The sequence below is a fragment of the Grampus griseus genome (assembly GCF_964374135.1).
Source record: "Grampus griseus genome assembly, chromosome: 2".
In the NCBI taxonomy this organism is placed as follows: Eukaryota; Metazoa; Chordata; class Mammalia; order Artiodactyla; family Delphinidae; genus Grampus; species Grampus griseus.
The window spans coordinates 27,448,510-27,470,554 of record NC_139018.1 but is presented as its reverse complement, the minus strand read 5'-3'; the positions used below and the strand labels follow the sequence as shown (position 1 = coordinate 27,470,554).

Below are 22,045 nucleotides of genomic sequence, written 5' to 3'. Positions count from 1 at the left end.
CTCTGATTCTATGCACTACACATCCTTTGAAGAGCCAGAAGCACGACCCCCAAAATGTTGTATCTAAGCATATAAAATTATGCCATCATCTCTTTCTTGGCCAAAGGTGTTTGGTATCTGAAGAGAATAACAAAAGGCTGGCTCATGGTGCAACAGCACTGAAAATAGTTTATATCTCTCAAATAAAGTTTATATAAACTGCATCTGTTACCACTACTGGGTTCCAATACCTTAAAAATAAACTATGGTCTTATTATACCTGAAGCTCTATTAAAATGTAAAAATGTTTCTTCCTGTTTAGTTCAAGACCCATTCTGTTAAAAACAAAAACCACGTGCTTATAGTGAATGAATAAAATTACCTAAAATACAATCGAATCTTGACACATATCAAATTATATTAACGTTTCAAAGATCAGGCCCGGTCATCCTAAATGTAATATGGGACCAAACGGCACTATAGTAGTAGTTGTCACCATCCAAGAATATCACTGAAATTTACTGAAAACTTGGCCAAGTCCAGACTCTGGGGTACCAAAAAGGAAAGGACTAGAGACTGAAACCGTTTTGTGACCAGTAATCGACTTTAATCAATCACAGGAATTACAAATAAAAAACAAAAAGAGAATAAGATTGCAGCACTTTTCTGTCACCTTACTTAACTCCCAAACTAAGAATCAATTCCAGCTCTGACACCAATATGTTCTATTACCTCTATGAGCCTCAGTCTCCTCGTGTGTAAAATGAGGCTAACAGTATCTACTTCGTAGGGTAGTGTATGAACTAAATGGTAATATGTGTACAGTAGCACAGGACCTGACGCACAGCTGATGCTCAAGAAATAACAGCTTTTTGTTATTCACAGTAAGCTTCAATGCTTCCGTCGTTTTCCTGCAGGCATCCATGTGTCTTAAGATGCCGGTCCCTACACATAATCAGCATCCAAAGACTTCTTTAGAGACCCTAGTTACAGTTCAAGGTACCTAAGACCAAAACAGGTATAGGACCGTGACAAGGACCCAAAGTCAAGGCCGTCGCCGCTCAGCTGTCACCACATCCGCCAAGGCCGGGCGGCCCTTCAATGGGCTCCCAGCTTTGGCGCCCAGCCCCGCCCCGCGACAGCCAACAAGCGGGGTGAGGGGGCGGTCTCGACAGCTCGCCCTTTAGCGCTCCGGGAGGCCAGACCGCGCTCCGGGAGGCCAGACCGCCCTCCAGGCCTCCGCCCGCCGGACTCTCGGGTCCTCAGCTACCTCGCCGACGCTTTCAGTCTTCTCTCCCCGCCCCACCCAGTACCTCACCTTAAGATGGGTGCGTAGGCCGCCGGCGCCCCCAGACTGGTCGGTGATCTCGTACGCGCCCGTCACCAGCAGGTCCTTGTGGATCTCTTCGCGGAGGCACTTGCGGGAGTTAACAGGCAGATGGAAGGAGATGGCGAGGACCGAGGTGGGGCCAAGCAGGAGGAAAAGCAGCAACGCTAACGGGCAAGGGCCTCGCTGGGCCTGTGGGCCAGAGAAACCAGACATCGTGCCGGAGACTGTTCACCACCCTGGGCCTCTATCGCGCCGGAACCGGGAGGGATCACGTAGCTCACCTCTGACCTTCTAATGCCGCCGGCGCCATTTTGGAGGCTGGCAAATAGATGAAAAATGTATAGTGAATCTTTTTAAAGGGAAGAAGGCGTATGATACCACGTAATGCCTTCAAATTAAAGTGGTTAAATGAGGTTTTCTAGAAGCTTCCGGAAAAAGTTTCATTTTTTTAAGCTCTGTGACCGCCCAGTCGACCATAGCAAGTACGGGCAGCCCAGGAAGCAATTCTCCTTGAACATCCGGAAGTAGCGCCCGCGAGTTTTAAGGTCGGTGATACCATAGCAACCAAGCCCCAATAGGAAACAGCCACAAAGCCCATCGCTGGGCCCGCCCACCAACCTCCCAAGCGCACCGGACGTGGGGCAGAGGGTGCGTTGTCCCAGCGGTTTGGTGACAACTGGGACATTGAGCACTTGAGAGGAAGACTTCGAGAGGCTGAGAAAAGATTCTAATTTGGCTATTAGGCGAGCGGGGGCCAGAACCTCGGAGAAGGGGTAGAGGTCACCTGGTGAATGTGAGCTGGAGGTGTCCAGTTCATGCTCCTGAGCCGGGTATTTGGGCTGGAATAACTGATTTCTTTTCTTTTTTTAAAAATAAATTTATTTATTTATTTTTGGCTGTGTTGGGTCGTCGTTTCTGTGCGAGGGCTTTCTCTAGTTGCGGCGAGCGGGGGCCACTCTTCATCGCGGTGCGCGGGCCTTTCACTGTCTCGGCCTCTCTTGTTGCGGAGCACAGGCTCCAGACGCGCAGGCTCAGTAGTTGTGGCTCACGGGCCCAGTTGCTCCGCGGCATGTGGGATCTTCCCAGACCAGGGCTCGAACCAGACCAGGGTTCCCTGCATTGGCAGGCAGGTTCTCAACCACTGCGCCACCAGGGAAGTCCCCCTGGAATAACTGATTTCTGAATGTGCATCTTAGTTAGCAAACATTGAGCACCTACTCTGCTAGGTACTATTCAAGCTAAATTTGGATTCCGTATTTAAATTGAATAAAACCTTGTTTTAGCCCACTGTGGGAGATGAACCTAATGCAGTTTACCAGATAAGCGTTATGCAGGGAAAGCAAGTATTGGTGTGTTTTAAATGTTTAAATTACTTTAGGGATCAAATTGACTAGTCTATAGTAAGAAAATTTATATGGTAATCATTCATGCTTTCATTTAACACATATTTACTGACTACCTACTGTGTGCCAGACACTATAGCATGCATGCATACCGACATGTTTATTGATTTAACAAACCATTATGGGGATGCTATCAAATATTCAGGGCTGAAGAAAATAGGAAGATAAAAAAGGAGTACTCCACAGCCTATGTTTAGAATTATCTACTTTGATTCATGTTTATTGAGCATCTACAGAAATACCCAGAAGATGGACTGTCTGTTCTTAGTAAATTAAGTAATTGTTCTGTATTTATAACTTCTTTCAGTCTTTTCCTGGAACTGAAGTCCCACAAACAAAACAGGAACAAACATAAAGGAGCTGTAAAGCATTTTAAAATTTGACAAATGTCATATAATAATTACCTTATGAGGTGTCTACTTACGAACATTTAGTTTGGTTATTTTATCCCTGATCTAAGATATGATTGTTCATCTACTCACTACATCCTGATAATCTGCACTGGCCTTTTCCCTGCCAGTGCAGGGAATCAGAACCAAGCCGTTATCTAATTCATTGTTTACTCTCAGTCCTGAGGCTCTGCTGACCATCAGCAAGAGATCTGCAACCCATAAAATACCTGTGTGTGTGTTTTCTTTAAATTTCTTACATTTAAATAATAGCTTATATGTTTTAAAATATTTTCACAAATATTAATGATCTCATTTGGCATTTTCAAAACCCATGGGACATAGGCTGGGGAAATCTGTTGATTTTACAGATGAGGAAACTGAGGTTCTGAGAGGCCAGAGAAATTTTGTACCCAAAGTCCCATAGTTTAAAAGTGACAGAGTCAGTCTGAGGGCCTGAACCATCTTCAGAAAGGTGCTATTACATATTATTTTACAGATGAAGAAACTGAGACTTAGGGAAATTGAGTTACTTTCCGCAGTCACAGCTCTTAAGTCCTTTCCTGTTCTATATTCTCGCTTATCCTGGCCCCCAGCTCTTTCCTGTCCCCCATTCCCTCCTTTATATTTTTCTCCTTCGTACTCATCACTATCTAGTTTCTGCATACATTTTACTTATTTATCACACTTATTGATCTGTCTCCCTAACTAGGATATCTGTTTTGTCAGGGGCAGGAATTTTTGTCTATTTTATTCATTGCTTTATTTCCTGAATCTAAAATAGTGCCTGGCACTTAGAAGGCACAATAAATAATGGTTCAATGAATGCAAGATTAATTCCTTAGCTCCTAGCAGAAGGTCTAACAGCAAATTTCTTCCATTATTCCTTAGCTGTTTTCAAACAACTTTATCTAATCCATAATGTATCCAAAATGTAGGTACTAATTCAGTTTCACCAACAATGAGCATTTTTTTTTAAATAAATTTTTTTATTTTCTTACTTTTGGCTGCGTAGAGTCTTCATTGCTGCGTGCGGGCTTTCTCGAGCTGCGGCGAGTGGAGGCTACTCTTCGTTGCCATGCACGGGCTTCTTGTTGCGGTGGCTTCTCTTTGTTATGGAGCAAGGGCTGTAGGCACACGCGCTTCAGTAGTTGCAGCATGTGGGCTCAGTAGTTGTGGCTTGTGGGCTCTAGAGTGCAGGCTCAGTAGTTGTGGCACACGGGCTTAGTTGTGGGATCTTCCCGGACTAGGGCTAGAACCCGTGTCCCCTGCATTGGCAGGCAGATTCTTAACCACTGCGCCACCAGGAAAGTCCTCATATCTTTTTTTTTTAATTGAAAAAATATGATCTTGTTTCCATATAAGGACAGAGGAAAAAAAAATCTACCCTCTGTGCTGTGTAACTAGAGGGCAGAGTAGATATTCCTAGGGAACTAGAATTTTTGAACTCTGCATCAGCATTAAACAAGGTACCATTTTACATCTGTTTGGGGAAAAGGCCTCATTCTGAATTGGAGAGCAAATGGAAAGTGTCCCTCAACTAGAGAAACTGTTTTTTCCGGCCTAACAGTCCTCTGCCATCTCATCATCCTGAAACTTCCCCAGCCAGTCTCACCTAAGATTCCTGAACCCCCACCCCCCCACCCCCCAGACTGTGGACGTGAAGAGATGTCACTAGGACACACCCTCCACCCAGTCTATCCTTAAGCCACAAGTTTCGCAAACTTTTGTTTGTATGAGAGGGAGTTTGTTTAAAACACACCTCACTCCAGACAGTGAATCAGAAGCTCTTATTAAAAATCTGCATTTGTAATAACCTTGCTGGGCAGTTCTGTGGTTGGAAGTCCCTGGAAGAGCTATGGCCCTTTGATGCCTCCTTTAACCAGCCTAATCCTCTGGTGTGGCTTGAGGATCCCCAGCTCCAACGCAAAAGCTGTCAAGGATTCCTAACTCCAGTGCCCCCGTCCATTCGTTGGTACAGTCCCACTCACAGGGTGTATTTAAATAGCTAAAACAAGATGCATTCTGTGAAGAGGCAAAAGACCCTTTTGGAAAACAATTTGTCATGTGTCATACTCTTTGACCCAGAGAGTGATTCCAAGCACCTTTTCTATGGGTCCTCTAAGTTCTAGAGTCCCCCAGGAGCTGGTTCTGGAACCTCTGCACTGCACTCTGTGTGATCTCATCCAGTCCATGACTTTAAATGCATCCATAGACCGATAACTCCCAAATGTGAATATCCAGCCCTGACCTCTCCCCTAAACTCCAGAGTCTATATCAGGCTCCCTACTTGACATCTCCACTTGAATGACTAATAGGCAACTCATACTTAACTCTTGATATCCCCTCTCCCCCTATTCCCAAATCTGCTGCTTCCCCATCTTAGTAAATGACACCACTTTCTACTTCTTCACTGAGGCCATCCTTGTTTCCTCTTTCTCTTAACCCTACCCCACACAGAGCAGTTCATCAGCAAGTCCTACCAGTTCTGTGTCCTAAATATATGCTGATCAGTTTCTACTTCTCTCTAAGCTAGGGGTCGGCATACTACTGCCCAGCTGGTCAGGCCTAATCCAGCAGGCAACCTCCTGTTTTTGTATCACCCAAGAGCCAAGAATGGTTTCTACATTTGCAGAGGGTTGTTAAAAAAGAAGGAGGAGGGGCTTCCCTGGTGGCGCAGTGGTTGAGGGTCCACCTGCTGATGCAGGGGACACAGGTTCGTGTCCCGGTCCGGGAAGATCCCGCATGCCGCGGAGCAGCTGGGCCCGTGAGTCATGGCCACTGAGCCTGCGCGTCTGGAGCTTGTGCTCCGCAACGGGAGAGACCACAACAGTGAGAGGCCCGCGTACCGCAAAAAAAAAAAAAAAAAGGAGGAGGATCAGGAGAGTGAGGAAGAGAAACAGAATGTGTGCAAGAGAGCTTAACATATGTACCATCTGACCCTTTACAGAAACGTTTCTTCTCTCACCTAGATAAGACAACAGCCTCCCTACTTACTGTTGTCTCTGTTTCCATTCTTGCACCACTATAATCATGTTCCTTAATACACCTCAAGTGATTTTCTTTAAAAAATATAAATCAGGCCAATCAGAATAAAGCTCAAATACCTTTCCACAGCCCCAAAGCCACTGCAGTCGGGCTCCTGCCTACCTCTCTAATCTCATCTTACCCAGTGATCACTTCTTCCTACCACCCACCCATTCACTCTCCTACAGTCACCTGGCCTTCCAAACAATGTAAGCTCCTACCTGCATCGGGCCTTTGCACTTAATGCCTACCTGGAACTCTCTTCTCCACATCTCGTCCCATGGATTCTGGGCTCTGCAAACTGCTTCTGCTGTTCAGGTCCCAATTCCAATGTCACCTCCCACCTTACATAAGTAACTCTGTCCCCAGGTTACTTTCTATCACATGATCTGGTGTTATTATCTATATAGCACTTGTGACTATTTGAGAGTATCTTGTCCTTCCTTTCTTTTTCTCTCTTTCTCTCTCTTTCTTTCTTTCTTTCTTTCTCTCTCTCTCTTTCTTTTCTTTCTTTCTTTCTTTCCTCCTTTCTTCCTTTCTTTCTTTCTTTCTTTTTCGTTTATTATCACCCAACCCGAATGGAACTTAAGCTCTAAGAGAGCAAGGTCTTTGCTTTGTTCCCTGAGGCCAGGCACAATGTCCTGTACACACTGGGTGGTCAACAAATATTTGCTGAATGAAATACTGCAACATAATATAAAGCACTTAGCACATTGACATAGAGCAGTTGCTCCATAAATGCTAGTTCCTCTATCTAGTACTTTAATTGTCATTTTTTCATCTGGAGAAGCTGAGGTCCAAAGCTGTTTAGTGACTTGCTTCAAGCCATATGATGAGTCAGTGTTAGAGCTGAGAATAGAAATGAGAGCTCCTAACTGCAGACCGGTTTTCAGACATAATTACATTTGATAAAACATGATCTTTGTTATTTAGTTCCCACTCTACTAAGAAGTTTTAGATTCTTCTGGGTTCTCTTTTTCTACCCTCACTTATATTCAAAATACAACTTTTGTGGGGTTTAAGTAAACTTAAGTCTTTCAGAAAATCCATAAAGATGTTAATAGTTAATGCAAAACTTGTAGCATCAATTAGCGTCTCCCCTCAATTCACTTTGCTTGAAAAAACAAGATTTATCTTCCTCTCCAGATTCCCATGATGCTGAATTTTTATCTTCCTAGTAGGAAGCATGACCTCCTCACCAACCCTCCATCACAATTAATGCCCTTCATCAGTGTTGTCTCTAGAACATTGTCGAGTTAAACTATCAGGACCCAGCCTTTAAGTTACAGCCTGTAAATCCTTATTGCCAGGATCAAAGTTCTTCTAGTGATATATATGAGCTGAGAACATTAAGTCTGGATTTAATAAAAAATTACGAGGAAGAATTTTAGAAATGATGTAAGCAAAAGATAAAAAATATGTCCCCAAAGAAGAAGTTCCAGAAAACATAAGAACCATGACATGAACTGTCACCACTACCCACATGTCTTGAGAGCAAACCAAAGCTGAAAAGAACAGGAATAGAAGGTAGGTGTCACCTCTGCGCCATCAGCACTGTTTGCTTATGGAGAACACCAGCCCCAGAGCCCAGGGCAGAGAGATGAAGTCCTGGAGGCCAGGAAGGCAGAATCCCAAGACAGGAATGAGATGAAAAGAAATCTACTGGACCAGTTGGAGTGGAAGAACCTAGGCACAAAAAAAGAAGAGCTGTGAAGATGAGACTCTAGTGGGGGAAGGAGGTAGGTTCAGGGAGGTAAGATGGGAACTGCAGGGACCCCATGTTTACCTTATGTCTGTAGCCACTTATGCTTCTGAGAAGAAATAAAAGTATTGAGAAGGAAAGAAAGAAATGGGGAAATTGCTCAGTGCTTTGTGGAAGTAGCCTCAGAGTTGAGGCTCTCCAAAGGAGGATTAATAGAGAGCCAAATGGCATCTACCCCCAAACCCCTGGAAACAGCCATGCCTGAAGCCTGTACACATGCAGATCCTAAGAGCACTTGGGATTACTTCAAAACTGTTTTGAGACCTTAAAGCCTGGTAACCTAGAGCAGAGGATTACACCATTTTTGGCCTTCACTCCTGGTTCTAAGGAAATTTTGTTTTCTCTCCAGTGCATTTTCCTTGATAGGCTACTAAGTGGTCAGCATCTGGTGTCTACCATCACCAGCTGTCTCTGAAATCCACCAAAACTCTTTCTCCCTCCGCAAAATCTCCATCTTGTGAGCGATTACAGACCATATAGATGGGGAAAGACCACCAGCTGTGGGCATCTTGATAATGCCCACATGCCTTTCCCTTTATTATTTACTTGAATCACCTTTGCACACTGAAATCACCTGGCAGCTTTTTAAAGACTGCCAGTGCCTAGGACCCACCTAGGACCCAATGCAGACCACTGAAAACAGAATATCTGGGTCTTGTCCAGGGCAATAGCGTATTTCAGTGGTTCCCTAACTTTGCTGCACACTGGAACCATCTAGGGATCTTTAATAAACACTGATGTCTGGCTACTTCCACTACACCCTCCCAGACATTCTGATGTAAATGGTATGGGTGCAACCTGGGCATTTGGATTTTTTAAAACTTCTCTGTGATCCAACCTGCATCCGGAGTTGAAAACTGATGCTCCACCTAACCCGTGGCCATTCCTATTTCAATACCTAACCTTTCCACGCCTTCCAAGCAGCGTGCGCTCAATAAATGTTTCTCAGTCTGACTTACATCCCTGTTTCTCCTGCTCAAGCACTGCTGCCCTTTCTCCTGGAACATGACACGAAATTAGACCTCTGGTAAGGAGAGTATCTGGAACACCAGCTTGGGGACAAGGTTCATTCCTGGGCCAGCCACGTTCTGCCAGCTCAAGTGTTAGCAAAGAGGGAGGAATGGGAAGCCAGGGCTTCAGATGAGGAGGAAGCTCTCTCCGCAGGCACATGAGGGAGGCTCTTATTTTTTCTTTCTTGCACAAAATCATTGTGGCACGTGGGCAAAGGAAGTATTAATAACCTTTCTAAAGAGGTACTTCTCCAAGATTTGGTGTTTCACAGACCACAGCCAGTGCTGTCAGTTCTACAGATGGCCAACTTCTGCAATTTCAGATAGCAGCTTCTGAAGATAGCTCAACTTGCATCCCTAAAGCAGAAGACCCAGCAGTGTGGAAGGGAACCATCAGAGTCTCTAAGCCAGAGGTCAAAAGCCACTACCTACATGTTGGTCAGGGGCAAAGAGACTGACCACCAAGCAAAATCATTAGAGAGAATCGACTCTTTTGGAGTGAAATTAAACTAACAACATTCCAGCATTACAATAACCAGGGCTTCCTGGCAAGCCCACACTGAGAGCCATGAACTGGGCTTCCCACGAGAGGTGTGTGCTCTAGATAGGGGTCCTGGCTCTGCCCTGCCACCCACTCACTGGGCGACCTGGGGCTAGAAATTACACCATCTAGGTGTTGACTTCATCCTTTGTAAAATGTGAAGCCAGAGACTGAGAACAGAGCCTTTCTTTGACTTCTTATAAGCATGCGTCCAAAACGTAGTGGAGAACTCGCAGGCTTGCAAAGGTGAAGCCACCACGTCACTCGCTGCACTGTCTATGCGCTCCCCTCCCGCCTCTAGACCACCTGCATCAGAATCACCTACGGAGTCTCCCTTGCCCCAGCCCTACCACTCTCACTGCTGCCAGAGTCAGGTTTTCTGGGCATGGCGCCCCGGTGTGCACAATTTAGATCACCTCCCTGGGAGATTTTGGCACAGCAGAGGTTTGAGAAGCCCCATGCCTTGCTGTGTATTCCATGACCAGTTGTCTGCTGTATCTCTAGATGTCTTACATTTATTTAAGCAGATGAGAGGCAGGATGTAAGTGTGTGGTCCTGGAATCAGAATTCCCGAGTTCTGTTACCCATTAACTGTGTGACTTCAGTCTAATTACCCAAACTCTCTGTGCTTCTGCTTCCTCATGTAAATGAGGAAAAGTATAGTGTCTATCTCCTAAGCCTGTGATGAGGATGAAATGAAATAAAATATTTACAGCATGGAGAATAGTTTCTGGCACATAGTACGCACTCAGTAAATTTAAGTTGTCATGAAACAGAATAGGCTGGCAGTGGCTTACTTTTTCACTGTATTCCTAGCTTCCTCCCTCCCGGGAACATACCTCACCATCACCGACTACTGCTAACATTTATTGAATCTTTTTCTTTTCTGGGCACAGTGCTAAACTCAGTACATATCTCATTTTACCCCCTCAACAATGGTATAAGGCAGATGGTACTATTATCTCCCGTTTTATGGATAAGGAAACTGAGGGTCAGGCGGGTTATGTAACTTGCCCAAAGTCCCACAGTCAGTGAACGGTGAGGCCAGGATGTGCAGCATCCGCTCGGGTCCCCACTCCCTCTGCTCCCCTGCACCTCTACATTTGTGGTCCCCCCGAAGGCACACCCTGTGCCCTCATCAGGCCCAGCTATCTCTCGGAACCAGCTCCCCATATCAAGCTCCACCTTTTCTGATCCCTCCAAACCATGGTTTTCCATGCTTTGCCTCCTTGGTCTGGGGTCCTCCAAGAAAATATCTTCTCCTCAGAGGTGTTGGATCAAACCATATTTCTCCTGCATCTTCCTGGGGAGTACCTTCAAAGCATTATATCTGCCCCCAGCAGCTCCCAAACCCAAATCCCTTGCCTCACACACAGCCACTCCCTCAACCCCCAGGTGGCCCTGGTGTCCACTGAGAGCATGCCTCCCTCTTCCCTCCCTGTCTCTGTAGCCCCTTTAGGTGGTGGAAACCTGTAGACCTGGATGCCAGGGAAGCAAAGCCAGTCAACCTTTGGGATGCTGCTCCTGTCCTCCACTAAATCCTAGGTCTCTGGCCTCCCCCCCAGTACTCCCTTCAGCCGCTGTCAGGGAGGCGCCTCTCGCCAGGCTCCACTCTGCTGCCCACCCGCCCACTTCTTGTCCCTGGCCCAGGGCCTGGGGCTACCATCAGGCACACAGGCCTTATCACTACGCAAACACTTCCTCTTTCCCCCAATGCTGTTTCTCACACAATAGGTAATCAGGGTAAACTTCCTCTGACAATTTACTGAGCAAACACTCACTACGCCCCTGCTCTATGCTAAGGCTTGTGGGGAACCCCAACCTGGTCTCCACCTTGAAGAGCTGTGAATCTGGTCAAGATGAAGCACACACAGGAGCATCAGGTGCCCTGATGCTTTGTGGGCCGGCACACCTGGATTCTGATCCCTTTTCTGCTCTTTACTAGCTGTCCTTACGTACCTTGGAGTGAGCTACTTACCCTTTGTGATCCTGAGTTTTCTTAGCTGTGAAATGGGAATAATGCTGCCTAGGCTGGCTGTGGGAATTAACTAAGATAAAAAGGCCTGGCAGAGCCCCTGAGATAATGACGTTAGCTCCTGAGATCTTGCGGGAGGTGAAAAGGCTCTGCCAGGAGCTGGAGGAGGCTTCCTTCAGGTGGGAGAGGATCGTGGTTATAGGAATGGCTTCCTCCAGGGACTGAGTTCTGCGGTGAAAGCAAAACAGCATAAAGAATGGCTTCTTTCTCTAGTCCCTGCTCTTTTGAGGTCTAGGAATAGGTGTGGTGCTACCTTTCAGGTTTCATTTGAGTGGTCCTGGTATACAGATCAGCCAATCAGTTAGTCAACAAGAACTCAATAGTAACTCAGATGTTGGGGAACACAGATGGAGTATAGAACATCCTCCCTCAGTTTAACATGAGTTGGTGGCAGTGGTTGGTCATAACATGTCCATATGCAACGACAAGAGAACATTACAGGGGCTTCCCTGGTGGCGCAGTGGTTAAAAATCCGCCTGCCAATGCAGGGAGCACGGGTTCGAGCCCTTGTCCTGGAAGATCCCACAGGCTGTGGAGCAACTAAGCCTGTGTGCCGCAACTACTGAGCCTGCGCTATAGAGCCTGCAAGCCACAACTACTGAGCCTGTGCTCTAGAGCCCGAGAGCCACAACTACTGAGACCGCATGCCACACCTACTGAGGCCCACGCGCCTAGAGCCCGTGCTCCACAACAAGAGAAGCCACCGTAATGAGAAGACCACGCGCCACAACAAAGAGTAGCCTCTGCTCGCCGCAACTAGAGAAAGCCAGCGCGCAGCAACGAAGACCCAACGCAGCCAAAAATAAATAAATTCAATAAATAAATTAGAAAAAAAAGGAAAGAGAACATTACAGGATAAGCTGATTTCCTAGGTAAGTGCTAATACTGTGGGCAGAGCCTTTAAAGGAGAGATCATTGGAGGCCTGGAGCAGCTGGGAAATTTCCCACGGCTGAGGAGTCAGCATGCAAAATCATAGCAATGCTGGTAAAGCGATGGGCTACATGTCAAAACAGGAGTGAAAGCAGTTCCCTCCCTAAGCCCTTGCATCAAAACATGCAAGCAAAATGGACAAATTTTCAACCTCCATGTTTGGGTTTTTTCTGAATACTTTAGGGCTTCTTCGTGCTCTGGAAATATGGTCGAGGAAGAGGAAAGAGGGGCCAGAAGAGGCTGGGCACTGGTAGAGGGCACCCAGGGGGCAGAGGCCACAGTGATGGGCAATAGGTAGCAGGAATTGGAGAGCTGGCTCCTGGCCTCAAATGGGGTGACTTGGGGAAAAGGTGATGCTGATTATCCGTCTACCGAAGGAAGATTCTAGAGAAGGACACCAAGAGGGAGCATGGTACAGTGGTAGATGAAGGCTGAGCCCTGGGCACTGATCTGCCGTGTGACCTTGGCCAAGTTATTTACCTCTTTGAACCTCAGTTGCCTAATTTCTCAATGAGAAGAACAGCATCTGTTCCATGGAGCTTTTGTGAGGACTGTAAATTATGGAACACAAAGCCGGCCAGAATGCAGTTGATCAAGTTCCCTTCCCCCTTCTCAAGCTTCTAGGAATGCCCCAGAAATACAAAACTAACTATATTTAGTGTCTGCTCCCTCCCCCACCCACCGGTAGTTAAGTTAGAATTAAGCTACTTATGCTAAAGCCCCTTCCAGTTCTCAAATTCTCTGGTAGCACGTGTGGACTGGGTGGGAGAGGACAGTCATCAGTTCACCTCCCGGTCACGTGTTCGCCACTGCTGCCACAAAGCTGGGCTCTGAGCAGCCTACACAGTATCCCTGGGTGCAAGAGCCTGTTAGATGGGGCCCCTGCAGGGGTGGGAAGGGAGGGTGCCCAGAAGCCTGACAACTCCTTCTTTCCTATCCAAGGTTTCTGTACTTCCTTCACTCCCCTATGCCAAAATTTGCCTTGGGTGATGGTGGGTGTGGCGTGCAACAATGGGGGTGAAGGTGGGGGTTGGGTAGAAGAAAGAGAGTTGCTGACTGGCCCCCCAAGAGTGGGTGTACAGGGAAGCTACCCAGGGGCTGATTTTTAGCCCGCTCTGAAAAAGAACATCATAATAATGGGATGTCCAACACTGGAAAGGTGTCTCAGGGAGCGGAGAGAGCTTGGGCCCTGGAGAGTTCACCCAGCCACAATGATTCTCAACTCTGAATATATCCCGGGGAGTTTTGTTAAAAAAAATATATATATATATTCCATTAACCTGGCCCCATCTTTGAGATTCTGATTCTCTTGGCCTGTAGTGGTGGCTGTGGATCCTTGAAATTTTGTTAGTAATGCCCCCAGCTGATTGTGCAGGTGGGGATGAGGACCTGTGTTCCCCAGGCTGGTGAGCCCCCCAGTCATTCCTGCGTATGCATCTCTGGGCCAGAGCTCCTCTGCCCTCCTTTCTAACTCTGGGAGTCCACGTGTCCGGGGTGATGTGCTGTAGTCACGTGGACTTGCTTCCATCCTGGCCTCTTGTAATCCACTGAGACACAGCAGCCAGAGTGATATTTTTTAAACATAAAATCGGATCCTATTCCTTTCCCACTTCAACATCTCTGCCCTCTGCCTGGGGTGCTCTTCCCTGGTCTGGTTGCAGGTTGGCTCCTCCTTGCCCTCTGGATCTCACAGGCCCCCTCTTCAGAGAAGTCTTCCCTCACCTGCCCAGTCCACGTGGCACTCCTCCACCACACCTACGCCTCCCTGTCACATCACTCCCCTCCTAGAAAGTAGGACCCATGAGAAAAGGGAACTTGTCTAACTGGTTTAATCACAGTGCCTGGCGCAAATGGATTCTCAATAACTATTTGTTGAACAAATGAATGAATATGTAGATAGAATATGTTTATATATTAAAATCACTTGTTTTTATGTACATATACCAGTATATAATGTGATTAGAGGTCCAGAGTGGAAATTAACAGATGTTACTAGGGAAGAGGGCGTTGGAGGAGAAGGGAAAGGAACACTTATGGAACACAGACTCAGAACCAGGCACTAGGCTTGGCTTTTCATACGTTTGATCCTCATAGCAAAATTCCAATAATCCACAGGCACCACGGACCAAAGGAATCAGAATCTTGGAGATGGGGGACAGTGTTATTGTCCCCATTCCACAGATAAAGAAACTGAGACTTAGGGAGGGAAAATAACTTGGTTGAAGTTAAACTACTAACAAGTGCCAGAGTAGGATATAAACCCCAGTTTACTGGACTCCAAGGTTGTCTTGTTCATTGCATCATTCTTGAAGGAGAAATTACCTTAATCATTACCTCTCTCCACTATCAGGGAATATAAAATCTCTGGTGAATGTGGCCCCAGATAGCAATGGCTAGTTGGTGACTGGAGCTAATAATGTTAGCAGAGGGACCAGGACAGGTAAGGAAGGGAAAGAGAATTTGCTGACAGTCTTGCCACCAGTTAAGTTATTTTTTGTTAAGATCAGTTAAGAATTTTTTGTTTAAAAAAAAATTATAGACATCTTGATTTAAGTTCCCAGAACTGAGCACTTATGAGTAAGATTTCGTGGGTCATCAGGATGTCTTGATGGTACAAATAACCTTTCTGAATACCCAAAGGCATAACTCAGAGGATTATAATATATAAATCCAGGAGCATTTGGCCTCAATGAGCATCAGTTGGGCCCTCTATCTTAAACTTCCAAAGCTAATTCCTAACCAAAGGAATAGGATATGTCCTTTAGTATATACTTTTAAAAATATCCCCAGAACTTGGTTGATACCCAGATTCTCTGTAATCTTAGTGTCTGGGAAGTATTTCTGCTCTGAGCCACAGGATGCCTTTTCTTACTTTTAAATGTCAGAGCTAGTTCTCAATTAAATCTGATCGAAATACGTCAAGCCATCTGGCATAGGACACAAATGAGTTAGACCTCGTTCTTGCCCATAAAATGCCAACAGTCACATAGCTAGCTCCCAGGGGATTGTTACACAGGGGCTTAAGCTTAGTTAGGGAAGGGCCATTATGTGAGATATAAACACAATGTAGAGAATCTGTAACACAGGATGAGAAGTTAACCTGCTTCATTCTGTAGATGATGGGGAGCTGTATCATTTAGGGCTCTTTAGCTTCAGAAGACTCTGTGTTAGCTGAAATGAAAAAGAGGACAATCTGTTGGAAGGACATGGGTGAGTTTACAGAATTGAAGGAAGAGCTGACCAAGCGAGAGGGGATCTCCAGAGGATGAATCTATGACTCAACTTCAAACCTCTCATCCCTGAATCCCCACTCAAAGTTTAAATTCCCAGGACAGAGTCTGATTGGCTTAGCTTGGGTCATGTGCTCACCGCAGAGGCTTTGGGACTGACTGTCCTACAGAATCCTGCAGAACAGGGAAAGGGAGAGATGGAAGAGATGCCAAAGGAAGAGATGCCAACTTGACAGACCAGACAAGACATGTAGGCTCCAGTAGCCATTGAGTGCTTCAGAGCACAGAAATAATGTGATTAGCTTAGATTGCATGTCACTAGGTGTTTGAATCAATAGTTTTGTTTGATCCTTATAACAAACCAGTAATGTGGGCACATTTATTAACCACTGTTTTTAAAGATGAGGAAAAGTGCAGTCTTGAGAGGTTACATGATGACTTTTCCCAAGAAGGAAAGCTCTTTTTGGACACTAAATCCTATTTCTCTTTACTGTATGATTTTCCTGTCCTTTGGAGTCATTGGTTTGGCTCTAAAGTGTTTTAAGATAAGAGAGGGGCAGGGAATGTGTTAGCGAGCTTTCAGTGTCAACCAACATGGAAGAAATGAACCAGGCTGGGCCCATGGGGAATGGAAGGAAGCAACGAGACACGAGTCACAAGGTCTCAAAAAGTAGTTTGAAAAGTTGACTGAACATCAGAACTGTCAGGGCAGCTTGTTAAAAACACCAATCCCGAGAGTCCATCTCTGACCTGAACCAGAATGCACTCTGGGTGGTGACTGGGAATCTACAATCTTAAAGCACCCCCCATCCTATGGTGGTTATCATTTTGCCATATATAAGTATATAAATGAACATGTTGCACACCTTCAACGTACACAATGTTATATGTCAATTATATCTCAATAAAGCTGGAAAAAATATTTGAAACACTCATCCATCCCCCATTTAGGTGATCATTCTGTAGCCAGCTGCACACTGGTCTATAGACCAGCATTTAGAAATCACTGACCTATTAGACCCTTTTTTCTAAATGTCCTCTAATCCACTTTCTTGTCTTATCTCTCTGCTGGTGCAGTTAAGCTTTATCAAGGTATAGCTTTTGAGTAGTTGCAATTTGTACTCATTACATTTAGCGTCATACATATCTGCAGTATCTGAGGTTTGAGGGATGAAAACAAGGACAGAGAAGTAGGGTGGCTCCTGGATGTCCCCTTATTTTGTTAGTGTGTCTGGGGTTTGTGGCTTTTGACAGGGGCTCTCGGGAGATGACTTTGCCAGCTTTCCCTTTGAGAATAATCCTGGGTTCTTACCCTCTCTCTCACTGTAGTAAGTCTCCATAACAAACACACCCAAGTCTGGTATTTCTGAACTTATGGCTCTGTGCTGAATACACGCTGTTCCTGGAGCCAGGCTCATTCTGCAATCTCTCCTCCCCACCCCACCCTTTGGTTCCACTGATGGGCTGATCCAGCCTTGACGTGTGATAACCCTAAGGTTCTGGGTGTTCTCTCTGTGACGTTCCAGAGGAATATAGACTTTCCATCATATCTGGAGTGAAAGAGAATGGTGATCTTTGGGATGGGGCCTGGTATAGGTTGGAGCACAGGATTTATGGTCTCAAGTTACTTACCCTCATTCATACGGTGAGGGGACTCAAGAATGAGCTACTAGGAAAGGGTTTTCCAAACCTCAGTCGCTTGAATACCGTCTCCGTGGTTTTTGCCAAATCTGTGTGCCATCTATCTATTTTTCCTTCCTGTTTTTCATTAAATTAATTAATATATTTTGCTGGAGTGCTCACAATCCACTCTCACCTTCCGATAAGCAAGATATTCATGAAGTCAGTGATTCATGAAATCAGATTTGATATGCTACCTGTCCATTTTCTTCTAGAACATTTAAAAATAAATATGCATCCATTAAAACTGTGTAAAGTTCACTCATGTACTATCTAAAATCCTCCCATAGAGGGAGGTCTACGTATCATTAGAGGTATATGCATCACACCTTGGGAACGTTATCCTAGAAAAGCCCATATGCTAAGAGACATGTCGTTCCAGACCCCTCAATTCAACACAGTTTGGACGTCAACCCTAAGAATATTTTTTGAGTCTATTTAGTGAAAAACTATGCTTTTATATCCTCTTGCTGCAGAAGTTAAGGTTCAGAGCAAGAAACAGAAGCCACTCAAGGAATTTTAAACCAGAAGAAAATTAATAATTTTATAATTTTCTGAAGGGTTGGAGGACTGAGCTCCCTCTTGGAATGAAAACCAGAGCACTGCAGAACTGACCTGCTGGGGGAACCATGACTCCTCCGTAACCAGAAGGCTACTAATGAGACTGCTCGATTTAAGATACCATCATGGCTGTAATCCAGGGATCAGGTACCATCTCTGCCACCTCTGCCCCAAGTTCCACTTGACACTCATGGATCTGGAAATTGAACACTGGACTGATGCTGCTGTAGATGTCTACATGGCTTTGACATTGCTCTTCAGCAGACATAGCCAAAGCATCAGAAAGGTGCCCCCTTCCTCTCTTCTGCCATTTACATCTCTCATGAGTGCATCTAATGGATGGAGCCTAATGTGCATCAACCAGAACCCTAGCCACGAGGGATTCGGAGAAACGAAGTTTATAGCTCTCTCACTTTTAAGAAGACTTAGTAAAAAGTGAAACTGGATGCTGAAAGCCAATTAGTCTCACCTAATACATTACCTGTCAGTGGCAGCTCTGCTGCTGATTCCCAGTGAACTAAGGAATCACTAAGCCCAAGGAAAAAAACCAAGATCAATGCAGGTTGTTAACAAACAGTTGCTCTTTTGTGAATTGGAGGGGTGTGTGTGTGTGTGTGTGTGTGTGTGTGTGTGTGTGTGTGTAAAGGCGGGGTTTGTGTAATCTGAAAGTATACATTTGCAAACGTACTGGCTAAGTCAATAAAAAGTGACCTTGGTAGCACAAACTGACATGCCATGCCAAAAACCTCAATGGCTACTCACCGCCTGTGGAAGGGAAGTCCCGTAATTGCCTCCTGTTCTATGCCTTTTATCAGTTGGCCTTGACACCCAGCATGTTCTGTGACAGGACACTACTCTAGTCGAAAAGGTCTGGTAATTGACAACAAGCCCCAAACCGTCCTCCTCCCTGCCTTTCCTGTCAATAGGGCTCTGCTTGGAAAGCAGTTTCTTCTCCTTCTCTACTTACCTGAATCTTAATCTTCCTTCAAGGTCCAGTTCTGTGCTTCCTCGCTTTCTAAAACAGGCTTTGCTCTCTCACTCTCTGCTCCTTCTTTAGTAAAAACGATTCCCCTCAGTTGGGACCTGATTTCCACCCTCCTAGGCTCCCTTTCCAGTCTTCCGCTCCCTGTAACCCACTAGGGGAAGTGCTGCAACCCTGTGCTCTCCCTATACTTGGCAAATCCACCCACAGCATGTGAAATCACCTCCCCCTTCACTGCCCTGGAAAGAGAAAGACTTGGGAGGAGGGTGGTCTTGACTTAAGGACTGAATCTGGTAGATCCTTACAAGTGGTGACACCAAAGCTTTAGCCAAATCATCAGCTGTGCAAAAGAAAACCTGGAGCTGTTGAAAATGGAATTGCTCTGCATATGATAAAGGGAGACATGGGGTTGGCTTCTGAGAGGCAGGAAGAGGTAAAGTAGTGCAGGATGGGAAGCTGGAGAGAGGAGAGAGAGCCAGTCATCATGAAGGGCCTCTAAGGAAAGAAATGCTTAGTGCTCTTGGGGAGATGATAGGGTGCATGTCTCAAACCTTGGTAAGGTCTGCTGCTCCCACCAAGGCCACAGTGAGTGTCTTTTTGGGCCAAGACTGAAGTGGGACTGAGCTCCAGATCTGGGCTGTCATGGAACAGAACAGAGACCCTTCACAGGAATGGCAAGAAGATTCACAGACTGACTTAGTTCAGGGGAAGGGGGAGCTTGGCCCCAGAAGTAACCATGACAACCAGAATCCTTCAAGAGATCAGATAAACCATGGGGTTTATGTGTGTGCAACCGCTGACTGTGTGCAATCAGAATGGTGCAAGGGCACACCTCCCGGGAGCTCATCAGAAGGCAGACTCCACTTCCACCCTCACCATAGGCCTCATGTGGAACCTAGACCTGCCAGTTAGGATTCCAAAACTCCATCTGATTCCTAGCTCCTAACTGGATGCATTCCATCTGATTCCTAGCTCCTGCAGTAGTCAGAATTTCTAAAATGGCCCCTGACCCCACCTCCACCCCGCACAGACAGCCTAATCTCTGCCTATGATGAGACATGACTCCTGTGATTATGGCATGTTATATGGCACAGTTGACCTTAAGACAGGGAGATTCTCCAGGTGGGCCTGATCTAATCACATGGTCTCTTAGGAGCAGAGAGTTTTCTTGGCTGGCAGCAGAAGAGGATGTTGGAAATTCAGGGCATGAGGGAGATTTGATACACTGTTGATGGCGTTGAAGATATAAGAGGCCACTTGGGTGGTGTCTAGGAGCAGAGAGTGGTCGACCCTGGCTGGCAGCCAGCAGGGAAACTGGAACCTCAGTTCCACAGCCACAAGGAACTGGATTTTGCCAATACCTGGATGAATTTGGAAGTGGGTTCCTCCCCAGGGCCTCCAGATAAGAGCCCAGCTTGGTTGATACCTTAACCTCAGCCTTGCGAGGACCTAAGCAGAGAGCCTAACCAAGCCTGCTGGGCTTCTGACCTACAGAACTGTCAGCTAATACACGGGTTTCATTTGGAGCCACTAAGTTTGTGGTGATTTGTTATGCAGCGGTAAAAAATGAACACACTTCCTGTCCCTTGCCTAATGTTGACCTCGGCATCACCTTCTGGCCCTATGGGACTCAGGCATCCTTTTATTACAGGATGATTTAGTTGGGACCCCTTTTCTTACCCACTCCATATTTGTCACACTCTACTGACCCTATGTGAACGCAGGTCTAGCCTCCCTTGGACTGTTCCATCTGGGGGATCCTTGAGCTGTACCTGCAAGGCCTCTGGTGTACTGTGCACCTTTTCCCTCCAGTTGTTTAGGTAATTGCAACATTTAACTGACTTGGACTAGAGTCCCATATCTAATGAGACCATGATATTTATTACCTATATGCCCAACACCTAGCACAGTGCCTAGCACATAGTTGGTGCTCAATAATATTGTTGATGATGCTGGTGAATACAGAGAGAAGGAAATCTCTGGATCTTCCCCATCATACATTCCCAGTGTTGGCATTTGGTGCTCCAGCCATGTTGCGCTATGTGCAGTTCCCAGGAAACACCATGGTCTCCCTTGCCCCTGAGTTCCTCCACCCCTAACCTGATTTTCCTCTGCCCTAACCCCCTGTACCTTCCTCCCTCTTTCAACTGGCTAAATCTTCTTATTTTTCAGCTCTCAGCTTAAATATGACATTGTAATTGTCATTTGGCTTGTCTTAAATCCCTGCTAGGTGGTTGTATGTTCTATGACGGTGAGATATGCTTCCCTTTTTCTTTTGTGACTCCAGCACATTTATAGGATAGGTTCTCAATAAACATTTGCAGAATAGCCATGCTTCTTCATCACCTGGGAATCCTGTTACAGTGCAGATTCTGATTCTTATATCTGGGTGGGGCCTGAGATGCTGTATTTCTAACAAACTCCAAGTGACGCTGATGCTGCTGGTCCGTGAACCACACTTTGAGTAGCAAGGTAATAGATAGGGTAGAGACTCCCACCATTACCCCATTGCGGCAAAAAGTTTGCATTTGAGAGAAGCTGAACAAGATTTAGGGTGCAAATAATGGCCACAGGACAAAATTTTCCCTGTCACTGCTAAGCCGGCTGACTCATTGACAGAGATGGAGCCAATAACCTTGGCCTTATTAACAACTGAGCTAACTGTCACAGACCAATAAATAACAACATTTGGCTGATTTGCATTTCAAAATTGTTTCCTTCCCTTATTCACACTCTGCAGCAGGTGCTAATGAACCATGAAATGTCTGAAGCATTGGCAGCAAGGAAGAAAAGAGGAAGAGTTGACCCATGCCTAACAAATAATGATCCTTAAAAAACAAGAGCTACAAAATGCAATGTGGTATTCTGGATTGGATCCTGGAACAGAAGCGAGATATTAGCAGAAAAACTGGTGAAATCAGAATAAAGTAGGGAGTTTAGTTAATAGTAATGTACCAATGTTAGTTTCTTAGTTCTGACAAATGTACTGTTAGGAGAAACTGGGCAAGGGATATATAGAAACTCTCTGTATTATCTATGCAACTTTCCTGTAAATCAAAAATTAGTCAAAAATAACGTCTCGCGCGGGGCAGGTGTTGACAGACGGTCTCTGGCTGGATTTTGGCGGCCGGGACTGCGGAAGAGGCTCCTGAGGGCGGCCGTGATGCCCAGCCCACAGTGGATGC

The 22,045-nt window shown here is 45.8% G+C and overlaps 1 protein-coding gene across 1 annotated transcript in view; it reads right to left on the bottom strand.

Annotated features, from left to right (window-relative positions):
• The window catches only part of TMED10 (transmembrane p24 trafficking protein 10), a 45,347-nt gene extending 43,216 nt beyond the window's left edge, over positions 1-2,131 (bottom strand). The window contains exon 1 of the mRNA XM_082647757.1: positions 1,298-2,131. Within this exon, the coding sequence (XP_082503883.1) occupies positions 1,298-1,522 (225 nt within the window). The 5' untranslated portion in view covers positions 1,523-2,131. The remainder of the gene's footprint in view (positions 1-1,297) is intronic.
• Positions 2,132-22,045: the final 19,914 nt, after the last annotated feature.